This window comes from Crinia signifera, chromosome 1 (assembly GCF_055691185.1).
Source record: "Crinia signifera chromosome 1, ASM5569118v1, whole genome shotgun sequence".
Classification (NCBI taxonomy): Eukaryota; Metazoa; Chordata; class Amphibia; order Anura; family Myobatrachidae; genus Crinia; species Crinia signifera.
The window spans coordinates 256,815,104-256,837,472 of NC_139217.1; the positions used below are offsets into that span (position 1 = coordinate 256,815,104).

The window sequence follows — 22,369 nt, forward strand, 5'->3', positions numbered from 1 at the left end:
TCTCTCCTTGCTCCTCTCCAAAATCAATATAAGAATTGAAAATGCTGAATACTCAGGCACATTCAAAAGCTCTGACTGCACAAGTCGGGACCAGGCAACAGAATGACTCCTAGTGTTCCGTCCTGGCTCACCAGGCATTGTGACATCATAGAACCATTGTGATGTCATCACATAGGTATTAGCAGCAGCCATACAGGCAAATATATGTATAAAATAAAGTATTAGACTGTGTGTACGTATAAGCAAGGGCAGAATAGCATATCTCCTACCTGCCTTAATTTACAACCATGAAAGGCGCAAAATTATTAACAAATTGGGTGGAGCTATGCAGATTGGGGCGTTTTTTTTTTATACCAATGTAACATGTCTTAATGCTGTGAATGGGATCAGGCCTTTCCAAGTACTATACTAAAGTTTGGGTAGGGGTCTTTCAGTGCTGCTTCAGCCTCTGTGCTCTCAGAAGGGCAGTTCGGGCACCGCTACTGGTCATGTGCGACCTTGATAAAGCCATTAAAGTGAAATGCGCATTAGCAGAACGTCTCTGTTGTGTTGTTATGGTAACAGTGATAGGTTACTGTGTGTGGCCTAGACAGAAGGGCTCAATAGTGGAGTTACCTGTAAGCTATAGAATGGATAGCTGCCGAAGGCTAATTGGTTATACTGACTCCCCTCTATGCGATATTGTTAGATTGCTAACTATACATGTTACATCTGCCCCACCTGCCGTGCACATGGTTTTGCCCGTTTTGGGAACAAATTTTTACTGCGATCAGGTCTGAATAAGGGCCACTGTCTTCCCCCATCTGTGTCACTCATACCTGACTGTGTCACTATCTTTTAAAATGTATGCGCTCACGAGCAGGGCCTTCTCTCATCTTGCGCATGAGCAAAACCTGACCTTCGGTGGCGAGATTGTCTGGGGTGTGACCGCTGCCATCTTGGACCTTCATGGAATGAGGTCCTCAGCTACCCTATGGCCTGCAACTTCACACTTATCGGATATCCTACTTTGCTGGGTTGTGTGCTAGCCACCGTCACCTTCCTGTGGGTCATCCCTGAAAGGGTTGCTTGGCCTCGTTATTGTGCTGGAAATCTCCTACGTATCATTCGCATACATCATGCCTCACTATGTACACCATCTTGAGGATAGACATGCCTCTACTCACAGGTTGCTCAAAATATTTGGTGAACATACAGTGGATAACTCTTCCTCCTCTTACACCACTGTGGCAGAGTTTAAAATAGATATACCTATATCTTTTGAGCCTTCCATTCTCACAATCGGCCAGATGTATCAAGCTTCAAAAGTGATCAAATGGAGATTGATAATCAACCAGCCAATCAGCTCCTACCTGTTATTTTTCAAACCCAGCCTGTAACATGACAGGTATAAGCTGATTGGCTGGCTGTTTATTACTCTCAATTTTATCACTTTTTGAAGCTTGATACATCTGGGCCTATACCTAGCTGATTCTATTCTGGACACGCTACTGCCTAACTGTGCAGATTCTAGTCACTGCATACTGTATCTAGCTACTGTGAAGATGCCGCAGACTCCTCAAAGACTTCTCCTGTGCTCTTGCTGGATGCCTTTGGATTTTGGGACTTGATATTTATGCCTACGGTATGGTACACTTCTTATTCTGGTTCTGGAGGGCCCTGGAGCAAACTTGGTACTTTCTCCATTTTAGGTCGGGGATGTCGAGAGCTGGCCGGACTGACACTTTTCAACTCTGTACTCATGATGCTGCCATTTCCCACCAAGTTTATTATTTTTATTTACCTGCATGTTGATGTATAATTGTCCGTTAGCTGATTTATAACCATATATCCTGCTTGTGTTTCCAATTTCTACTACCTGTCTAGTATTGTCATTTATCCTGCTTGTCTTTGAGACATCCTGCTTGTCTATTCTGACCCTTCTATGGAGGGGGGGCTGCTTTAATTAATAAACTTTCTATTGGTAGATGTGTGTTGTGCGACATCATTGCATCTTAAACTTAACACTAACTTAACTATTATAACTAGAAATAATCACACGGACAACTGAAATGCCTTTAACATTGGTCAACCAACATTTATTTAAATCTTTAAACTAGATATGGTGGCGATAAGAAAGAACGGCCAGACCCACAGTGACTTTACGACTTAATGCCGTCATACATGTCAACGACATGATCTTCTTTAAATTTGTTGGCAACGCCAACCAATGTCAGGTCTCCAACTCTCTCCCCAATACATCATAACAGAGCCGGCCAGACAGCCAAACCCCAATGGCCCCCAGTAGGAAAGCCACTTTATACAATGTATTGGGCAAAGAGCGCACCCCAAAAAACAGCAGCGCAATAGCCACTGTTACTGCCGTTCTTTCCCGCCACAAATATCGGTTGACAAACCCCAACCGGCAAAGAAAAAGAAAAAACGGGTGGGGAAAAAAAAGGTGACTTGGGGAGGGTGGGTGGGGAAAAAATTCCTGAGAAAGAGATGGAATGTTCTCTTGCATTCCACAAAATGTCTGCCTAACTCCTCCCTGACCCACCCCTTATTTAAATCACCTACAGCCTAAGCCTGTTTAACTGTTTCACTACCTAGCTGAACTATGCAAGAATCACTCAACCCTCCCACCTAGAAGTTTATAGCCACTTGTGCTATCTGCACTCGTTCTTCATATTTTGTGGGAGAGCTAGGGGTATCCTGACACAGGGTTATTCGTTTTTTTGCCTCACACTAGGAGGAGGTGGGGGATGGGAGTGGTTAGGTAGTGGGGAAGGTATGTAGTAAGTTTAGGCAGAGCCGGCCCTAGCCTAAATGACGCCCTAGGCAAGATTTTGGCTGGTGCCCCCTAGCACCGCCACTAGTTCCGCCTCTGACCCTGCTCCCCTTTCCCAGCACCATCAACCCTCATCATAGCAGTCGTCATTTCGGTGCTCCTACCCGCAATATTTTAAATAGAAACAGTGCACACATTCGGTGCGCAGCCCAAACAGGGGTGTGTTCTTCCTGGGAAGGGGCATGGCCACACAATAGTACCCCCAATTCAAATTATGCCACACAGTAGTGCAACTTTATTCACATTATATCATGTTATAGTGTCCCTTATTCACGTTACATCACACAGTAGTACCACTTTACCTTATGTACATTACTCCTCACATTATTCACATTATACCCTTGGAAAAAAAATCCTGAGAAAATATTGTATTTTAAGCACCTCCATGGCCACACTGTAGACCAGCACAAAGCAGTGTGTGCTGGGCAGAGGAGAAGAGCTGCAGCTGCTGCTGTCACTTAAGGGGAGGGGGCCTGGGGTCCCCACTGGGCACTTCCATCAGACTTTTGCCTGGGTAATTTGTACCCCCTACCCCTTTCTCTCGGCACCCCTGATAATACCACACAGTAATGCCCCTTACACATGACACACATTATTAATGTCCTTATAAACATAATTCCCCTCACACATTATGCCAACCTTTATTAATGCCCTTCATACACATAATGACACACATAATGTCCCTTTCACATGTGTTGCAAATTGTTAATGCCCTTATACACATGACACACATAATGCCCCTTGCACATATGTTGCACATTGTTAATGCCCTTATACACATGACACACATAATGCCTGTTACACATATGTCGCACATTATTAATGCATTTATACATGACACACATAATGCCCCTTACACATATGCCGAACACTTTTGCACAAGCAACCCACCCGCAGATAGCACTTGCACATCCGCTACCACTGTGACCTCTGCCTCTGCTTGGATACAGATGTTTCCGCATACATCTTGCCTTAATAGGCCATGCAGCTCCTGGCCAGTTCTGCTAACGTTGGGTGCCTTTTTTGCTGAAAATTCATCTTATTTGCATTGTTATGACCAGCACACACAAGGAGCTTCCGATGATTAAAATGATATGTGGCATGCCTATATTCTGTGTGCAACTGTGGCTGTACCTGCATATGGAATGCTATGTTACAGTGGTTTCCATGAATACACTATTTCATATGCAGATACAGCCTCACTCACACATAGAATATAGGCATGCTGCATATCATTTTAATCAGCAGAATCTGCTGATGCCCCTAGGCATTCCAAACGCCCTAGGCAATTGCCTAGTTTGCCTATGCCTAGGGCCGGCTCTGATTACAGCAACAGTGGCATAACTTCATCAAAATTACATGTTGGCACCCCCACACATACACACTTCGTACAACAAATTTAAGCCCGACTAGCAATTATGCAAGCAGCAAAATATTACTCCAAAAGATAAAAAGCGACCAGATATTGTGCCAGATGCACTAAGCTTCAAAAGTGATTAAATGAAGAGTGATTAAGAAATAATAATAAAAAAACTTACAGATTAAAAAAACAAAACTGTTATTTTATAAAAATCTTATAGAGAATTTTATTGTGTGGTCTGTACATAGGGCCTTATTCTGGTTGAGTCGGATGGTTCCGAATGCGGACGGATGGCCGATGGTTGGTGTTTGCGCATGTGCAGAGGCTTATCTGCGCATGTGCGAACGCCGCGCACATCCGAATACGGCGTGAATTCTGTGCAGAAAACGATCGGTTGTAGCAATCCGAACAGGGGGTGGAGAGGGGCGTTAAGGGCTATTTGGGCTCATTACCATATGTGTACACACCGCGTTTCATGGGCGTTCCCATGAAAACGCTGGGCATACGTATGGTAATGCGGCCGTGACACACGTGTGGGGGGCGGACATATGACATAGTCGGATGCCAGCAGCCCGCCCATATCCCTGCTTTTGCACAGAGAAATGCCCGAGTGGTCTGGAGCATTCGGTGCTGCCTGACCACTCAGTCCAGCATTCGATAGTTGGCGACCATCAATAGATGGGGGAGGTTCCGACAGATGGAGGAGGTGTGCACATGAAAAATCATGTAACCATGGAGCTGACCATACGGCCTCACCCTAATGCTACCCATACACTTGTGCGATTGCATTCGATGCGATTTCGGGTTTGTGCATTAGATTTTGCATTCAATCATGCGATTCATCGAATGCACCGTTCGATAAAAAAAATTGGCGGGATCGCATGATCGAATGCGCTAAAAAGCACACCAGATTATCGAACAGATCTTTAAAAATGTAAATAGAGGGCTGGCCTATCTGGGGGATATATAAACAGGCAGCCATTTTAACTCCATGCACTCCTGTTTGCTTTGGGACTAGAGAAGTTTGGTTTATACCTGCTGCTCGTTCCACATTGCTACTGCTTTGTTCTGCCTGATATTACAAAGTGCATCTATCCTGCTCTGTCTAGAGATGGATTCTGCAAGATTTCAAGCTCTGGTGAGCTACACTGTGCTTAATATGAGGGGAGACAGGGAGAGGGCCCAGCAAAGGAGGAGAGAGAGAGATCATGCTGGATGAGGTCCTGGTTACTGCAAAGGCCTGATTGCTCCTACATGCCCCTCCTGGATCATATCCGGAAAAATAATCCTGATGATTTCAGAATTTTTTTGCGCATGGATGACGACACCTTCCAGGAATTGCTGGGTCTGGTGACCCCCTATATTGAGAAGCGGGTGACCAGATGGAGGGTTCTTATCTCACCTGAGGAGAGGCTCGTGACTACCCTACGATTCCTGGCTACTGGGCAGTCCTTTGAGGACCTGAAATTTGGGACACGCGTCTCTGCGCAGGATTTGGGACACATCATCCCTGAAACCTGCAAGGCCATTATCGAGGTTCTACAGTACATGTATTGTAAGGTAAGAAAAAAAAGTTTTATTGAAAAACTGTATTTGAAAGTATTTTTTTATTTTTTTATAGCTTTAAAACATGACCTTTTTAAAATATGTGCCTAACATGGCTGAGAAGCCCAAACAAGTGAAAATAGGACAGCACTCTATATGTTTAAAAGGTTACATGTGATTAAGTAGCATAAAACTATATTGCAATCTATAAAAAGTGCAACATCAATTATTAAATATCACCAGATGTGGTGCAGCCTGCGGCACTGGCGTTGAGTGATTTCGTTTTCAGGGGTGCATTGCACACATGCAGTTTGGGTCAGGAAGATGGTTCCCCGCTACCATCTTCCTTCCCCAAGCTGCATGTGTGCATTGTCCACCTGAAAGCGATGTCACTTAAATGCCATATCACAGTCCAGCAGAACTACTGCAATCTACATAAAGTGCAACATCAATTATTAAATACCAACAGATGTCGTGCAGCCTGCGGCTCTGGTGTTGAGTGACTTCGCTTTCAGGAGTGCATTGCACACATGCAGCTTGGGTAGGAAGATGGTTCCCCGCTACCATCTTCCTTCCCAAGCTGCATGTGTGCATTGTTCACCTGAAAGTGATGTGACTGAAATGCCTGAGCTGCAGAATGCACCACATGGCTCCTCCACCTCATCCTGATCTGCCATCATAGATGTGTATATTGCTGAGGTGACGGTGGATGTGTGGCTGGTTCGGGGTGGTTAGCTGGTTTGGGGGGAGATTGGATTTGAGGAGAAGACTGCAGAGTGGTGGAAGGGTGAATGGATGAGGGTGGGTGATGGCGGAAACGGGTAGGGTGGTTGATTTGAGGAGGGGTGTGAGGAGGCGGTTGGTAAGTGGAGGCCGTTGATTGGGCATAACCCAAATGGTACATGGGCTGTTGCTGTGGATGAGTACCGGTGGAAGGGTAGGTGGTGGGTGGCGTGGTGTAAGTGAAAGGGATATGCGGAGCAGGTGCTTGGGGTGGTGGGCCATTGAGGTTCCATTCTGGTGTTACTTGGAGTGAGTGTCTTGTATAAAAGCTTGTTCATCAAGTGCTGGCACTCTACATGCTGCTGCGGTGTTAATTTGCGCATGGTTTTCACTACGTACGATGCAAAGTCGTGTTTACGGAGCAGGTGAGACTGTGCCTCCTGTAGTAGTGGGTCCTCGCCAAATTTGCTTCTGCGAGGCTTCTTCCTGGTATCCTGTTGCGGTGGCGACGTTTCCTCAAAAGATAGCTCGTTAAGGTCAGGGGTACGAGCAAGGTCTTCAGGTGATTGAAATAGATCTTGTGACTGTAGTGGAAAAAACAAAAATGTCATTTAAAACATGTTTTTTTGTTTTGTTTTACAGTTCCCTACAACCGTTGAAGAATAGCAAGACATCACAGAGGAATTTGACTGGCGCTGGAATTTCACAAACTGCGGTGGTGCCATAGATGGGAAACATGTGCGCATCACCAAACCCTACAATAGCTACTTCAGCAACGCCAACTATGAATTTATTTTCCTGGATGTGGGGAAAAATGGCCGATGCTCAGATGGCGGGTCTCTAAGAAATACCCGCTTCTACGATCGGATGACCACCAACTCTGTTCACTTGCTGCCTCCTGAGTGAACAAAGAATGGCCTGGGATTTTGTGTTTGTGGCAGATGAGGCCTTTGCACTGCATGAACACATAATGAAGCCCTACCCCCAAAGAGTCCTGAACCACGAGAGGCGCATATTTAATTACCACCTTTTTAGGGCATGCAGGGTGGTGGAGAATGCATTTGCCATTCTCAGCAACCGGTTCAGGATCTTCCACCGACCCATCAACATGTGGCTGGACAAAATAAACTATGTAGTAACAGCATGCTGTCTACTGCACAACATGCTCTGTCGCAAGGCTACCATCAGAATGACTTTGCTCCCAGCAGGACCCGAAAGCCCGAACCAGCCAATGGAGCAAATGCAGATTTAATCTCTGTCAGCTCCTGCAGTATCCTTACGGGGCTCTGCTAGGGCCAAACAGGTGCGTGAAAGCTACAATGCTTTTTTCAATGGGGATGGAGCAGTGGCATTGTATTATAGTTGGTGTTGTAAAATAAAGTTTGTGTTGAAGTACAAATTTGGTGAGGTGTTTATGATAGTACATTGATGTGCAGGGTGCAGCAACAAATGGTGTGCACACGGGTAGTGGGGCAGCATAATGAGAAGAGGATTGATGACACCACTTAGCGCTAAACCCTGTATTAAGGTACACAAGATAAATATTACGTATCTTTTAACCAGGTAATGATCTTTGATGTATTTCAAATGAGGTCGGCACCTGAAACAACATAAATGATATAGCCCTTTTCTCCCAATTGAATGGGATATGGGCCACAGGCAACACCCGCCGGGTATGCGGCTGCTTCACACGGGGGGGGGGGGGGGGGTGCCGGGTGGGGTGGCTGCAGACCTGCCGCTCCACATGGGGGGTGTTTGACGGGTATTGCGGGGGGGTGGCGATGTCTGGTTCCACGGGGGGGGGGGTGGTGGTTTCCAGGGGCGGGGGTTGTCCAGTGCCGCTAAGGGGTTGTCCCAGCAGCCGAATGGGAGATAAATCATTTGATGGTCACCGACCATCAAATGATTGTTCTCCCCTTCAATAATAAATGTCAGTCTAGACTGATTGTTATTCCAGCCGCTTTTCGACAAATTCGTCAAGTGATGTCAGCCACTCGCCCCGAGCGGAAATCACCCCGCCCATAAGATGCCCTACTGCTGCCCCCTGCTCGCCCCCGTCCCTCCCAGCCTGAAACGATTAGCTCATTTCTGTTTACAAATCTGGACCCAAACGAATGGGTCTCAATCGCCCCTTAAATGAGTTGGATTCAACTGGCAACATTTTCATGTTGATTAGCAGCTCTTAAAACACACCCATGAGGTGGCTGCTCAATGTCGTTTGTTTTTGTGGGGTGTCGCCAGTAGCCCTAATCCCCAGCTTGTTCTCGTCAATTCCCTCCAGATTTAAAACAGAAAATAAAGTAAAAGAAAAACACTATAAATGTGTAGCAATGATTGTTGGAACTGGAGGGATCAGTGACAAGTCTTCTTAATCATATGAAAAATACAAAAAATTTAAATGAGTAAAAGTGTAAAAACTTTTGAACTTTAAAAAAAAAAAAAAAAACATACTCACTGCTTTGGACCACTGATCGTACATTTCGTTCTTTTGCTTTGTGCTGGGTAGCTGTCAGTTAAGGTGGGAGAAAACGTCCAGGTCGAAGAGTGCTGTGCGGCACAGAGGGCAGGTGTTGTTGTCCTGCAGCCATTCTGTAAGACAGGGAACATGGAAGGTGTGGTGACATTGTGATACAGCCATTTCTGTACCTACCTCAATGTCCGAGATGCAGATGGTGCAGTACTGCCAGAGCCGGCCTTAGGCATAGGAAAACTGGGCAATTGCCTAGGGCATTTGGAATGCCTAGGGGCATCAGCAGCTTCTGCTGATTAAAATGATATGCAGCATGCCTATATTCTGTGTGTGAGTGAGGCTGTATCTGCATATGAAATAGTGTAACATAGCATTCAGTATGCAGGTACAGCCACAGTCGCACACAGAATATATTCATGCCACATATCATTTTAATCATCGGAAGCTCCTCGTGTGTGCTGGTCATAACAATGCAAATAAGACAAATTTTCAGCAAAAAAAGCACCCAACGTTACCAGAACTGGCTGCATGGCCTATTGAGTCAAGGTGTATGAGGAAACATCTGTATCCAAGCAGAGGCAGAGGTCACAGTGTTAGCGGCTGTGCGAGTGCTGTCTGTGGGTGGGTTGCTTGTGCGATAGTGTTCAGCATATGTGTAAGGGACATTATGTGTGTCATGTATAAATGCATTAATAATGCGTGACGTATGTGTAACAGGCATTATGTGTGTCATGTGTATAAGGGCATTAATAATGTGCAACATATATGTAACAGGCATTATGTGTATCGTGTATAAGGGCATTAATAATGTGCAACATATGTGTAATGGGCATTATGTGTGTCATGTGTATAAGGGCATTAATAATGTGCAACATATGTGTAAGGGGCATTATGTGTGTCTTTATGTGTATGAAGGGATCCGATATGATATCCCGGCGGTCGGGATCCCGGCGGTCGGAATCCCGACACTGGAATCCCGACCGCCGAAATCCCGACAAGGGGGGGACATGGATCGCCCCCCCTTGCGGGCTCGCTGCGCTCGCCACGCAGCGGGCCCGGTGCCTCGCTACGCTCGGCACGCTATTATATTCTCCCTCTATGGGTGTCGTGGACACCCACGGAGGGAGAAAGTTTCGGGATTTCGGCGGTCGGGATTCCAGTGTCGGGATTCCGACCGCCGGGATCCCGACCGCCGGGAAATTAACCGCATCCCGTATGAAGGGCATTAATAAAGGTTGGCATAATGTGTAAGGGGCATTATGGTTATAAGGACATTAATAATGTGTGTTATGTGTAAGGGGCATTACTGTGTGGTATTATCAGGGGTGCCGAGAGAAAGGGGTAGGGGGTACAAATTACCCAGGCCAAAGTCTGATGGAAGGGCCCAGTGGGGGCCCCGGGCCCCCTCCCCTTAAGTGACAGCAGCTGCAGCTCTTCTCCTCTGCCCAGCACACACTGCTTTGTGCTGGGTTGCAGTGTGGCCATGGAGGTGCTTAAAATACTTTCTCAGGATTTTTTTCTAAGGTTATAATGTGAATAATGTGAGGAGTAATGTATATAAGGTAAAGTGATACTACTGTGTGATGTAACGTGAATAAGGGACACATCGCATGATATAATATGAATAAAGTTGCACTACTGTGTGGCCTAATTTGAATTGGGGGTACTATTGTGTGGCCATGCCCCTTCCCATCAAGAACACACCCCTGTTTGGGCTGCGCACCAAATGTGTGCACTGTTTCTATTTAAAATATTGCGGGTAGGAGCACCAAAATGATGACTGCTATGATGAGGGTTGATGGTGCTGGGAAAGGGGAGAAGGGTCAGAGGCGGAACTAGTGGCGGTGCTAGAGGGCACCAGCCAAAATCTTGCCTAGGGCGTCATTTAGGCTAGGGCCAGCTTTGAGTACTGTGGTTCCTCTTCTTCCGCAATAGTGCGCCTGCCAGGGGCTGGCTGGCAAATTTTAGCCTGGGGGGCAAGTCCAGAGCACTGGCCCATAAGTAGCGCATGCAACGCAATGGAGCAGCCTGTGGTGTCCTGTTTTTTTACGCAAGGGTGTAGCCTGTGGTGCCGTGTTCTTTACGCAAGAGAGCAGCCTGTGGTGTCCTGTTATTTATTTATGCAAGAGAGCAGCCTGTGGTGTCATGGCATTATTATTATACAGAGGGAGCAGCCTGTGGTGTCATGGCATTATTATTATACAGGGGGAGCAGCCTGTGGTGTCATGGCATAATGCAATAATGCCAGGACACCACATGCTGCTCCCCCTGTATAATATAAAAGTAATGCCATGACACCACAGGCTGCTCCCTCTGTATAATAATAATGCCATGACACCACAGGCTGCTCTCTTGCATAAATAAATAACAGGACCCCACAGGCTGCTCTCCTGCGTAAAGAACACAGCACCACAGGCTACACCCTTGCGTAAAAAAAACAGGACACCACAGGCTGCTCCATTGCGTAAAAGACAGGACACGACAGGCTGCTCCCCCTGTATAATAATCATGCCGTGACATTACAGGCCACTCTCCCTGTATAATAAAAGTAATGCCATGACACCACAGGCTGCTCCCCCTGTATAATAATAATAAAATGCCATGACACCACAGGCTGCTCCCCCTGTATAATAATTTGTGTCATGGCATTACTTTTATTATATTATACAGGGTGGAGCAGCCTGTGGTGTCATGGCATTACTTTTATATTATACAGGCGGAGCAGCATGTGGTGTCATGGCATTATTATTATACAGGGGGAGCAGCCTGTGGTGTCATGGCATTATTATTATTATTATTATACAGAGGGAGCAGCCTGTGGTGTCATGGCATTACTTTTATATTATACAGGCGGAGCAGCATGTGGTGTCATGGCATTATTATTATACAGGGGGAGCAGCCTGTGGTGTCATGGCATAATGCAATAATGCCATGACACCACATGCTGCTCCCCCTGTATAATATAAAAGTAATGCCATGACACCACAGGCTGCTCCCTCTGTATAATAATAATAATAATGTCATGGCATTATTATTATACAGGGGGAGCAGCCTGTGGGGTCATGGCATAATACCATGACCCCACAGGCTGCTCCCCCTGTATAATAATAATGCCATGACACCACAGACTGCTCCCCCTGTATAATATAATAATAGTAATGCCATGACACAAATTATTATACAGGGGGAGCAGCCTGTGGTGTCATGGCATTATTATACAGGAAACAGCATAAATATATTTTTTTTAATTTGTGAGTTCTATTGTCACTAACTTTTCTCCCTCCTGCAGACCTGCTGCTCCCTGATTTTCTAGATTTGCGGCCCCAGGTCAGCCCGCCGTCCAGTATGCAGAGTGCCTCCTGAGTCCTCACTCCTCAGTGCCTAGCTCCACTTCCTGTGCAGTCGCATGGGTGGGAGGCGTCATCGTCATGACGTCCACACCCAGCGTCTGGCACTGCTTGGAAGAGAGAGGGAACAGGCGGCCGCAGGAACATGTTCCTGTGGCCGCAGACTCATATTTTAAAAGGCTACAGGAACATGGCCGCCGGCAGAACAACAATGGTAAGGCGGCCGCGGCCCGCAGCCCGCCACTCTGCCCCCCGGCCCAGCCCGCCCCTGGCGCCTGCTGTAGGTGGGGAGACAGGGCATGATGGACTGCATGAGTTGGCACTGGGCTCATGTCCTCCTCTTCCCGATGATGGTCCAGAACTTCTTCCTAATCGACTGCCATGGGATGGTCTGTGGCGTCCTGACCTCAGCCATGTCGCCCTGGTGTTCTGGGTTGGTCTGTTGCTTCCAAGCAGCTGGGCTAACTCCCTTCGGCTCATTGTAGCTGGTGAATATGTCTGCACAAATGGAAAGAAAAAGCACAGATGTGATTATGGGCTAGATTCTCTAAGCTTAAAAAGTGATAAAATGGAGAGTGATAAACAGCCAGCCAATCAGCTCCTACCTGCCTTGTCACAGACTGTGTTTGAAAAATGTCAGACAGGAGCTGATTGGCTGGCTGTTTATCACTCTCCATTTTATCACTTTTGAAGCTTAGAGAATCTGGCCCTATGTGTGGAGATCCTGTCACTGTTGTATCGGTGGTGGTGAAACAACCTGATCTTCCTTGGGAGGTCTTTTCTCCTGTGTGTGCAGCAGCTTCTACCCGGGAAATGCCAGTGCTGAGGCTTTATACCATGGATTATTCAAATGTGGCATGTGGGCGGCATTTGGTGATGGTCATGCGGCACATCACATCTACAGTATACTCCACATCATCCTCTTCCCACTGCTATTACACAGGGGGACCTGTGGGAAATCAGTGGGAAATGGCATGTTAGTGCTGAGGAGTCATTAAACTAAGAACAGGGTGGTATGGGGCCAGGGCCGGATTAACAATGGACCTGATGGAGCTACAGCTCCAGGCCCACTCTACAAATAGGTAGCTGAGGGCCAGGGCTTTCCAACGAGCCCGGCCCTGCGTCGCTAGCCCCCCGGGAACCAGAGATACCGCCAGGCAAACCTGAAATGTTTTCCCCATAACATGGGACACGCTAATTCAGACCCCCACCTGGTTCCAATGGCTGTCAGGTCCCCCTCCAGCATCACAGAAGCTCGAGGTTGATCTCAGTCGAATCCAAATTGCTGGGCCTTCAATCTGATACCAGGCTGGTCCATATGGGTTCATTGGTTCTAGAGATATTCCGGGTAAACCATTTTTTTCATTTCTGAAATGTAATTTCATGGCTGTTCATGTTGTTTGAGGACAGATTTCTCTGGAACCAAACGGCCCAGTTTCACGGGAGCAAAATCATTTGAAGCCCACTTAAAAGTTCTTCAATATGATCATGTACATGGGTCAGTTGGTTCCGAAGATATAGCTGGTTGTTTAAAGGGGGAGGGGGGGTTTCTCCCTCTCACACCAGAATATGCAGGGACTAGGCTGGTGTAAAAGGGACCAGTCCCTGCATTTTCTGGTGTGAAAGGGTATTATTTCAAATAGCCAGAACCTGCAGTGCTCTGAATACAGCCCCCTGCTCTCTGCCCGGCTGTCAATGGCTGTCATTTCTGCCCAGTGGCGGCTGTCCCCCAGTTACCGCGAGCATGTATCCCCCCTTGGCAATGAGCATGTAATCCCACTTGGCAATGAGCATGGAACCCCTGGCAATGAGCATGGAACCCCTGGCAATGAGCATGTAGGTAAGCAGCACTTATGTAGAATAATTTTTAATAGTCATTATGATTATGGTGTTTGCCATCAGCAGACTGGCAAAGCCCTATCTAAACAGCAGGGACAGCTCTGTCCCTGCTGTTAGCTCTGGGCTGCACTGGGGGTCTTGCATGAGTAGCACATGTCAAGTCCATTCGGCCGGGGGAAAGGAGACAGCGCATCAGTGTAAACTGATGCGCTATCTCCAGGAGGAGACATCGCCGGAGGGGGGAGTTAGCGCTCCCCCGCTTCAGCAGACAAGATGTTAATACATCTTGTCGATCTTCCCTCCTGCTTCGCCTTGCTAATGAGTCGAAGCATGAAGTATTATAGCGGCACCATAAGTGCCGCTATAATAAATCTGCCCCTTTGTTTGGTATAGTGTGTATTTTGGCTCAATCCATGTGTCAAAGTGTGAATTTTGCCTTAATCTGTGTGGCATAACGTGAATCTTGGCTCAGTCAGTGTGAATTTTGGCTCATTCCATGTGGCATAATGTGTAAGAGGCAAGTACAGTATAAGGGGGTTACTATTGTATTGCGTGATTTGTATAAGGGGTATATGGTGTGGTAAACTTAGGTGACCACATAAAAGGCGCTGAAATGTTGTCTACCAAGTTTCGGCTTTCAGTATTTTTTTTTATGACTGGAGTGCCGCCTCACCCCGCAAGTATCTTAGGACATCGGCATCCTGCGGGTACATCTTTGGCAGGGCCGGCGCTACCCACTCAGCAGCTCCTGCAAAGCAGGGAGGCGCCATGCTGAAAAGGCGCTGTCTCCCTGCCTGCTCTGCTAAAGCTGCCTCAGCCCTCACTGTCACTGCCACCTGCACGCCTGTCTGACAGCTGGTGGCAGTATGGAGAGGCTGAGCAGCTCCCTGCACCCCGCACACACTGTCCTCCTCATGCGACCTGCCCCCTCTTCCTCACAGACACTTGTGCTGAGGCATGTAGCGCTGTCTGTGAATGCCTGGATGACATGTCGGGGGAAATTTACTAAAGGAAATTTGTAAAAAATACAGTAGGTGTATTTGTATCCAGAAATACACTTATTTTTGACATTTACTATCCCGAAAATACAGCAATTCGTATTCGTATTGATAGTACATCAATATGATTATGTATACGAATTGCCGTATACATGTACTGTACATGCACCCGAGATCCTCCATACAGTAGGATCACATGTTGCATACACTCCCATAATTGGGCTGCAGCTTGTTGCAATGGCAATGTGAAAGGGCGCAAAATGTATGGTTTGCAGGAGGGTGCAGGACACCCTAGCACCGGCCCTGATCTTTGGGGTGCACCAGCCAATATATCTCCCTGCATTTTTCCTATGCCAGCCCCCTGCCTTTTCCAGGCATGTTTAATTAGTTGAAAGTATTTACACAAATAAAGACACACCATGAGCAGACCACCCAACCAGAAACCCCCCCCCCCACACACACACATTATTAGGTGTTGGCCACAACCCCTATTGTTGCACTTAATAGGCCCTTGATATTTTTCAGCTCCAGGCCCATTTAGACCTTAATCTGGCTCTGTATGGGGCATATGTGTGTGCTCAACTGTCATTGCTGCTGCCATCAGTTGATGATCTCTGTGGTCCTGGCTGCCAAACATTAAATAGTTCATACTCATACTAGCAAATGTAAAAAAAATCCCCCCGTCTGACACATCTCACTATGGGCCAGATTCTCTAAGCTTCAAAAGTGATAAAATGAAGAGTGATAAACAGCCAGCCAATCAGCTCCTACCTGCCATGTCACAGACTGTGTTTGAGAAATGTCTGGCAGGTGCTGATTGGTTGGCTGTTTATCACTCTTCATTTTATCACTTTTTAAGCTTAGAGAATCTGGCCCATATACACTAACAGCACACAATACACGCCCCTCCTGCCCACATAACCCCCGACACTTGTCATATGCACTCTCATCCACACTGAGAGCACACATACAAACACAATGACAGCACATATACACTATGACAGCACACATAAATATATACAAACACTAATCCCATTAGGCTCCGGCTCACAGAAGCACCATAGGGTATAGCAGCAGCAGCAGGCTCGCCTCTCCCCAGGGGCTGATAGGGAGGCAGCAGGCTGTATGAGTAGACTGCGTTGCGTGAGTGCAGTGCCACTGCTATGCACGTACGCACGCCTGCTGCCTAGATGCGCCTCTGGCTGTTGAGTGCTTTGGCCATGGCTTGCAGAACGCCCGCCATTCTGGAAAACTGGGGTATGTGCGGCGTAGTGCTACTACTGACTGCTGTGTGGGTGTTCGGTCACCATATGCAACAGAACAGGAGGGGAGGGAGGAGATCATAGACCGATGCAGGACCTTCTGTTTACAGTAGCAGCACTGGAGGTGCTATGGGCCTATTTTGATGGGGGGCCTGGAGCTGCAGCTCCATCTGGCCCGTTGTTAATCCAGCACTGCTTCTAAGTATATAGCCCTCCCTCCCCACAGCCTAACCCTAACCTTATCCCCCTCCCCCCACCGGCAGCCTATCTAACCCACCCGGCATACTTTAAGTTCAGCACAGGATTCTGACACCGGTTTCTCTATTGATCTCTGCATTCTGGTGTTGGTCTCCTAGAACCAGACAGCCAGGATGCTGAATGCATCACCATATAACATACATATGCTTAATGCCTTTGGTAGCTGAATGTATCGAGGCTGTGGGACAACAGGTCTTCAATATCTATCTATCTATCTATCTATCTATCTATCTATCTATCTATCTATCTATCTATATAAACAGCAATGGCAGGTAAAGATGAATAGGCAGGATCAGGGCTGGCAACAGAAATCTTGGGGCCCTGTACACTGATATACTGTATCTGCAACCTCCCCCCCCCCCCCCCCCCGCCCGCCCCACCTCCCCACCTATACTTTGAGAATCCAGGGCCCTTTGTTTCAGCAGCATTGTCTACGGTAATTCACAATGTTAACCTTTGTTTTGAACCCATGCTATATCTGATTCTTCTTTGAAGGCAACCCCAATAAACTTGGTGACCATAACTCCTGCTGTGGCGAGAAGGCAGGGCACAGGAGCAGATGACATGGGGTGCCGCGCATGCACAATAAGTAAGGCTGTCCATCAGGGCTGTTTCTCGACAATTTAGCTCCCAGTGCGAACAGTTAAAAATCCCCCCCCCCCCCCCATAATTTGTCACAGAGCAAAAAAGGCATGACCTAGCAAGAAAAATAAATTCCTTCCACCCCACTTTTGCAACCTGTGTGTCCAGACATTGGATACCACAGGAATGGTCACTGCCATGTTTAAATTGGTTGGCTGAAGGCCTTGCAGTGACATAAAAACATGTAGGCCCACACAGTGACTCAGTAGGCTTCACAAGCCCAAACAGTGTCAGGCTACTTATATCAATATAAACTGTTTAATAGTAATGCCTATTACAAACTATACCATGCGGCGTAAAGCCTATTACACATTATACCACACACTATAATGTCCATTACACTTTATTCTGCACACCATAATGCCTGTTACACATTATACCGCACACGTAATGCCTATTAGATATGCCTCACACTGTAATGCCCATTAAACATAATGCTATACACTATACATATTATACCACATGCTGTAATGCCAATAACATATTATGCCACGCACCACGCTTGCCTACATGCTTTTTGCCAGTAGTTACATGCTCATTGTAAGGGGTTTCTAGCTTGATGTCAAGATTCGCATGCTCGTTACCATGGGGAAACATACCGTGCTGCTATAGTTCTCTCTGTAGTGCCGCTTATTTCCTTAATTTTCCCTGTAGTGCTGCTTTTATCCATAGAGACCCCTGTAGTGCCTCATATTTCCTTAATGCCCCCTGGTAGTGCCACTTCCATTCATAATGCCCCCTGTAGTGCTCTCTCACCGCCGCTCACTGCAGCTGCTTCTGTTCTGATCATTGAAGGGAGGACTCGGGAGAGCAGAGGGCAAGCTTCTCCAACCCTTGCTTCCTTTCTTGAAATAGCTGGAGACAACCGGAGGGTTTTGAGAAGCCTGCGTGGTGTGCCTCTGCACATACAGTAGCGCCTGATAGCAGTCAGTGCCGCGGTGACTGCGCAGCAGGGGGACACTTCAGCGGGAGCAGTCTGCAAGGGGGGAGGCGGCAATCCTAACCTGAGTCGGCTGTCTGCCGCCCCATCTGCGGCAGGGGGGACAACAACCTGTAACCCCCCTCCCCCCTCGTGGACTGCTCCCACTACAGTGTCCCCTGCTGCGCGGTCACCTTGGCGCTGAGATTCAGCAGGCAGTAGCGAGTCCACAAACACAGGTGGCACACAAAGTAGACGGGCTGCAGGGGTGAAAGCTAATACAGCTTACAGATGGGCCGCGGCCGGGATCTGGGGCCCTTCAGTTTGCCGGGGCCCGTCACACTTATTCCCCTTGACCCCCCCTGTCGCCGGGCCTGGGCAGGATAAAGGAGAAAATACAGTACCGGGTTTTACAGGTGGGTGGGGAGAGCTGGGTCCAGGTGCTCTGCAGTTTTGACGTGTGCTCTTTAGCGACAGGCCTCTATCCAGTAACATACTGCTACTGACACATGGTTAAATGCGTTAAGTCGCGTTACCCATAAACCGCAAGCAGGGGAAGTGGAGGTATAGGCAGGTCAAGGAAGCCTTGCATCCTCACACCTTTGTTCCTGACAGGTGCCACGGCTGGAAATAGTACAGCAGTCCATGCCTCAAAACTGAAAGTTGTAGGCTTTAGATGCTTAAACAGGTGGGAAGTGGCCCCTTCAGAGCTTTGTGGCATGGGATGGGAGCCTACGTTGTCTCCCCGAGTTCCGCAATATGTACACTGTGCAATAATCCTTGTATCTGGACCATTACATATCTCTTATGTAATATGTATCTCTTTCATGTTAGCTGAATGCAGAAGACATGCAAGCTGTTGGTTGTTTGGTGGTTATTATAGAACTACAATACCCAACACACCCCAAAGACTTAGAAGTCTATGTACTAAGCCTTGGAGAGAGATGAAGTGGACTGCAATAAAGTACCAGCCAATTAGTAACTAAGGGGGAAATTTGCTAAAGGAAATTTGTAAAAAAAATAGGTGTATTTGTATCCAGAAATACACTTATTTTTGACATTTACTATCCCGAAAATACGGCAATTCGTAGTCGTATTGATGTGCTATCAATACGAATACGAATGGCCGTATTTTCGGGATAGTAAATGTCAAAAATAAGTGTATTTCTGGATACAAATACACCTATTTTTTACAAATTTCCTTTAGTAAATTTCCCCCTAACTGCCTTGTTACAGGCTGTGTTGGAAAAATGACAGGAGCTGATTAGTTGCACTTTATCTGTCACCAATTCTTAAGAGGGGTACACATGGGGCAATTTACCTACTATTTGATCTCGATTTGATCGGGATCAAATTGCATGGCGCGGTGTACACATTTCATTTGGACTATATAGTACAGATCTGTACTATATAGTCTTGCCTGCACAGTCTATTTTTCTATTTAATTTCGGAATTGTATCCAAATTGAATGTAAATATTTAAGCAAAATCGAATAGAAATAATAGATGAAATTGAGCCATGTGTACGACCTATTAGTACATCAACGCCTATGGTTTGTTGGGTCTTGTGTATATATATATATATATACACAATGTATACCTCCCAATTGTGTCCCATCCAGGAGGGACACAATGATCTGTTTCTGGACTTCTCTCTTACTGTATGATTACCGTCATCTGTTTTAAACAGGTTAATGGAAAGGTGTTTCTACGCAGGTGACCGCAATCATACATAAAGAGTGAAGTCCAGGAATAGAGCATTCTGTCCCTCCTGGAGACGGTTGTGTTCGGAGCTATGCACAATGGCTGGAGAGTATGAGGAAGCCTACCAGTGCAATATTTCTCAAACAATTATTACCTGGGTTGGATAGCCGGGACACACGGCCCGGGATATTTCCTCAGGACGCGTTTCCAATAGCAAAAAACCTGGGTCAATGCGCTTCCCCACGCAAAATCCCGGTTTATTTTTGCTAGTGAAAAATGGGTATTAGTAGATTTAAATGTATTATTGTCATCTATTGAAAGTACTTGTTGCTAGTTTTAATTGGTAATTGCTAATAAATTACTAATTTTCAATACATTTTTAAACAGAAATAACAATGACATTGTTGAAAAAAGATGATACTGATACAATGAAGTTTCAAGTGGATTCCAAGTCCATTGTTGTGTACTCTGTATTTTGTGCTGTATATTGTTATGTGCCAGTGCTGTATATCAGGAGTTCAGGTGCGTTTGTCAGTTTACTTTGTAAATGACAAATCTCTCTTCTCTCCTCTCTCTTGTGAAGGTGCTGTAGCTTTTTCTCGCCGCAGTCCTGTCGCCTCCTGGCTGTGCGCAATGCTTTACTGCTTTGGCAGCTACATACTCGCAGACGTCTTGCTTGGAGACTCTCCCATTAGCTATTTCAGCAATAATGCCAATATACTTCTGGCATCTGCAGTTTGGTAAGTACAGTATGTCTGTAACACAACGGTCTTATAGAAAATGCATGCTTACTGTTTGTTCCTTTTTACACCTCATGATCTGGCTGTACATGAATAGAATATGCACCAGGTTACATAAGGGGTACCAGTGCTTGTTTCTGTAAGAAATAAATTACCTAATTTCTTAAAGGATTATTCTTAATTATTTGAGTTACTGACAGAGGCATAACTTAATCCCAATCACTCGGAGGTGCCTTCCACGCTAAAGAAAAGAAAAGAAGGGAAATAGGTCTCTCGGCCAGTCTAGAGGGACTGGAACCCACAGTGAATTGGCAAGGCTAAAGGTCCCCATACACGCTGCGAATCGCAGTACAAAAAGTATGTTCTGCACATACTTTTTGTACTGCCTGCGGATCGCATCGCACGCAAATCACATGCAAAATGCATGAGTTGCGATGCAATACGCCTGATCACGCATCGCATTGCACGCTGCTATCGCAGCGTGTATTGGGACCTTAAGAAACAATATGATGGCAGATTAGAAGTGTGTCTGCCAGTCTCCCCCTTCTCCTTGAATCTGCCACTTGGCAGAGATGTTTTAGAGTGACTCATAAGAATAAGCATGTCTTCTCTCCCTGTCTTCGCATTATTGCAGGTACTTGATGTTTTTCTGTCCACTGAATCTCTTCTACAAGTGTGTTAGCTTCCTGCCGGTGAAACTTGTCCTTGTTGGCATGAAGGAGGTGGTACGTGTGCGCAAAATCGCCATTGGAATCCACCACGCCCACCACCACTACCATCATGGATGGGTTATAATGGTACTGGTTGGATGGGTTAAAGGTGAGCTTTACATAATTAATAGAGTTTGACAAAAGCTAGTGTGATTCCTGTTTTCCCGCTAAATTCATTGGACGTGCATATTTTATGCAGTCCAAAGAGTTTTTGGTACTTGTGTATTTTCACGGCACCGTGAAAATACACAAGTTCCAGAGTTTTTAATATACTATACTGTTAATAATAAGTTATTGTGCCACTAATTATACAGAATAAATGTAACCTTTGATGCTTATGTGCAATACGTTCATTATAGTACATGAGAGCTACGATGTCTGTGTGTTTTAGGATACATGCCCTGTTTTACTATAGACATTAGCACTAAGCACTTCCTGTGATGGTGTGGAGGGTTTCAGATGCACCCTGGCATGAAAGGCTCAGCACTTCTTCAGCCCAGCTGACAGACCTCATGGCTAAAAAGTTGATGCCAGATGTCATACCCCCTTTGGTGCAGACCTGAGTTGAAGGGCCCCTTAAAAATATTACTGGGGCCTACAAAGTTCTAGTTCCTCCCCTGCTCCCTATAATTTATAATTCATAGAAATATATTGCAGTTTCTCTCTTCTAGTTTAGGGTTCTCATAAAGGATATAAAACAAATCTTTCCAGCAGGAAATATATAGCCTATTAGTGGTCATGATGAGTTGAGACAATATATGCTTAAACTTTAAGGGTAAACATACTTGCCTACCCTCCCTGAAGCTGTGGGAGACTCCCAACGGAACATACCAAATCTACTGGCACTAATAACAAAGTACAATATCATGGCAATTGTCCACTTGCCAGTACAAATGCGAATGATGGTACACCTGACCCATCCCCCCACCCCCGCAGTGTGTGTTCGCATGCAGGGCCTGCGAATGGATGTTTAACATAAACATTAATTTGCAGCTTGTGGATGTTCCCATGGACGTGACTATC

At 46.3% G+C, this 22,369-nt stretch overlaps 1 protein-coding gene across 3 annotated transcripts in view; it reads left to right on the forward strand.

Moving 5' to 3' along the window:
• The window catches only part of TMEM38A (transmembrane protein 38A), a 95,504-nt gene that overhangs the window by 52,001 nt on the left and 21,134 nt on the right, over nucleotides 1-22,369 (forward strand). For 2 of the 3 annotated variants that reach the window (XM_083180784.1, XM_083180767.1), the window contains exons 2-3: nucleotides 20,480-20,636; nucleotides 21,271-21,455. In XM_083180784.1, coding sequence (XP_083036910.1) covers nucleotides 20,530-20,636; nucleotides 21,271-21,455 — 292 coding nt within the window. In that variant the 5' untranslated portion in view covers nucleotides 20,480-20,529. Of the gene's footprint in view, nucleotides 1-7,640; nucleotides 7,762-20,479; nucleotides 20,637-21,270; nucleotides 21,456-22,369 lie in introns of those variants that run through there. The other variant, XM_083180776.1, reaches the window with a different exon arrangement.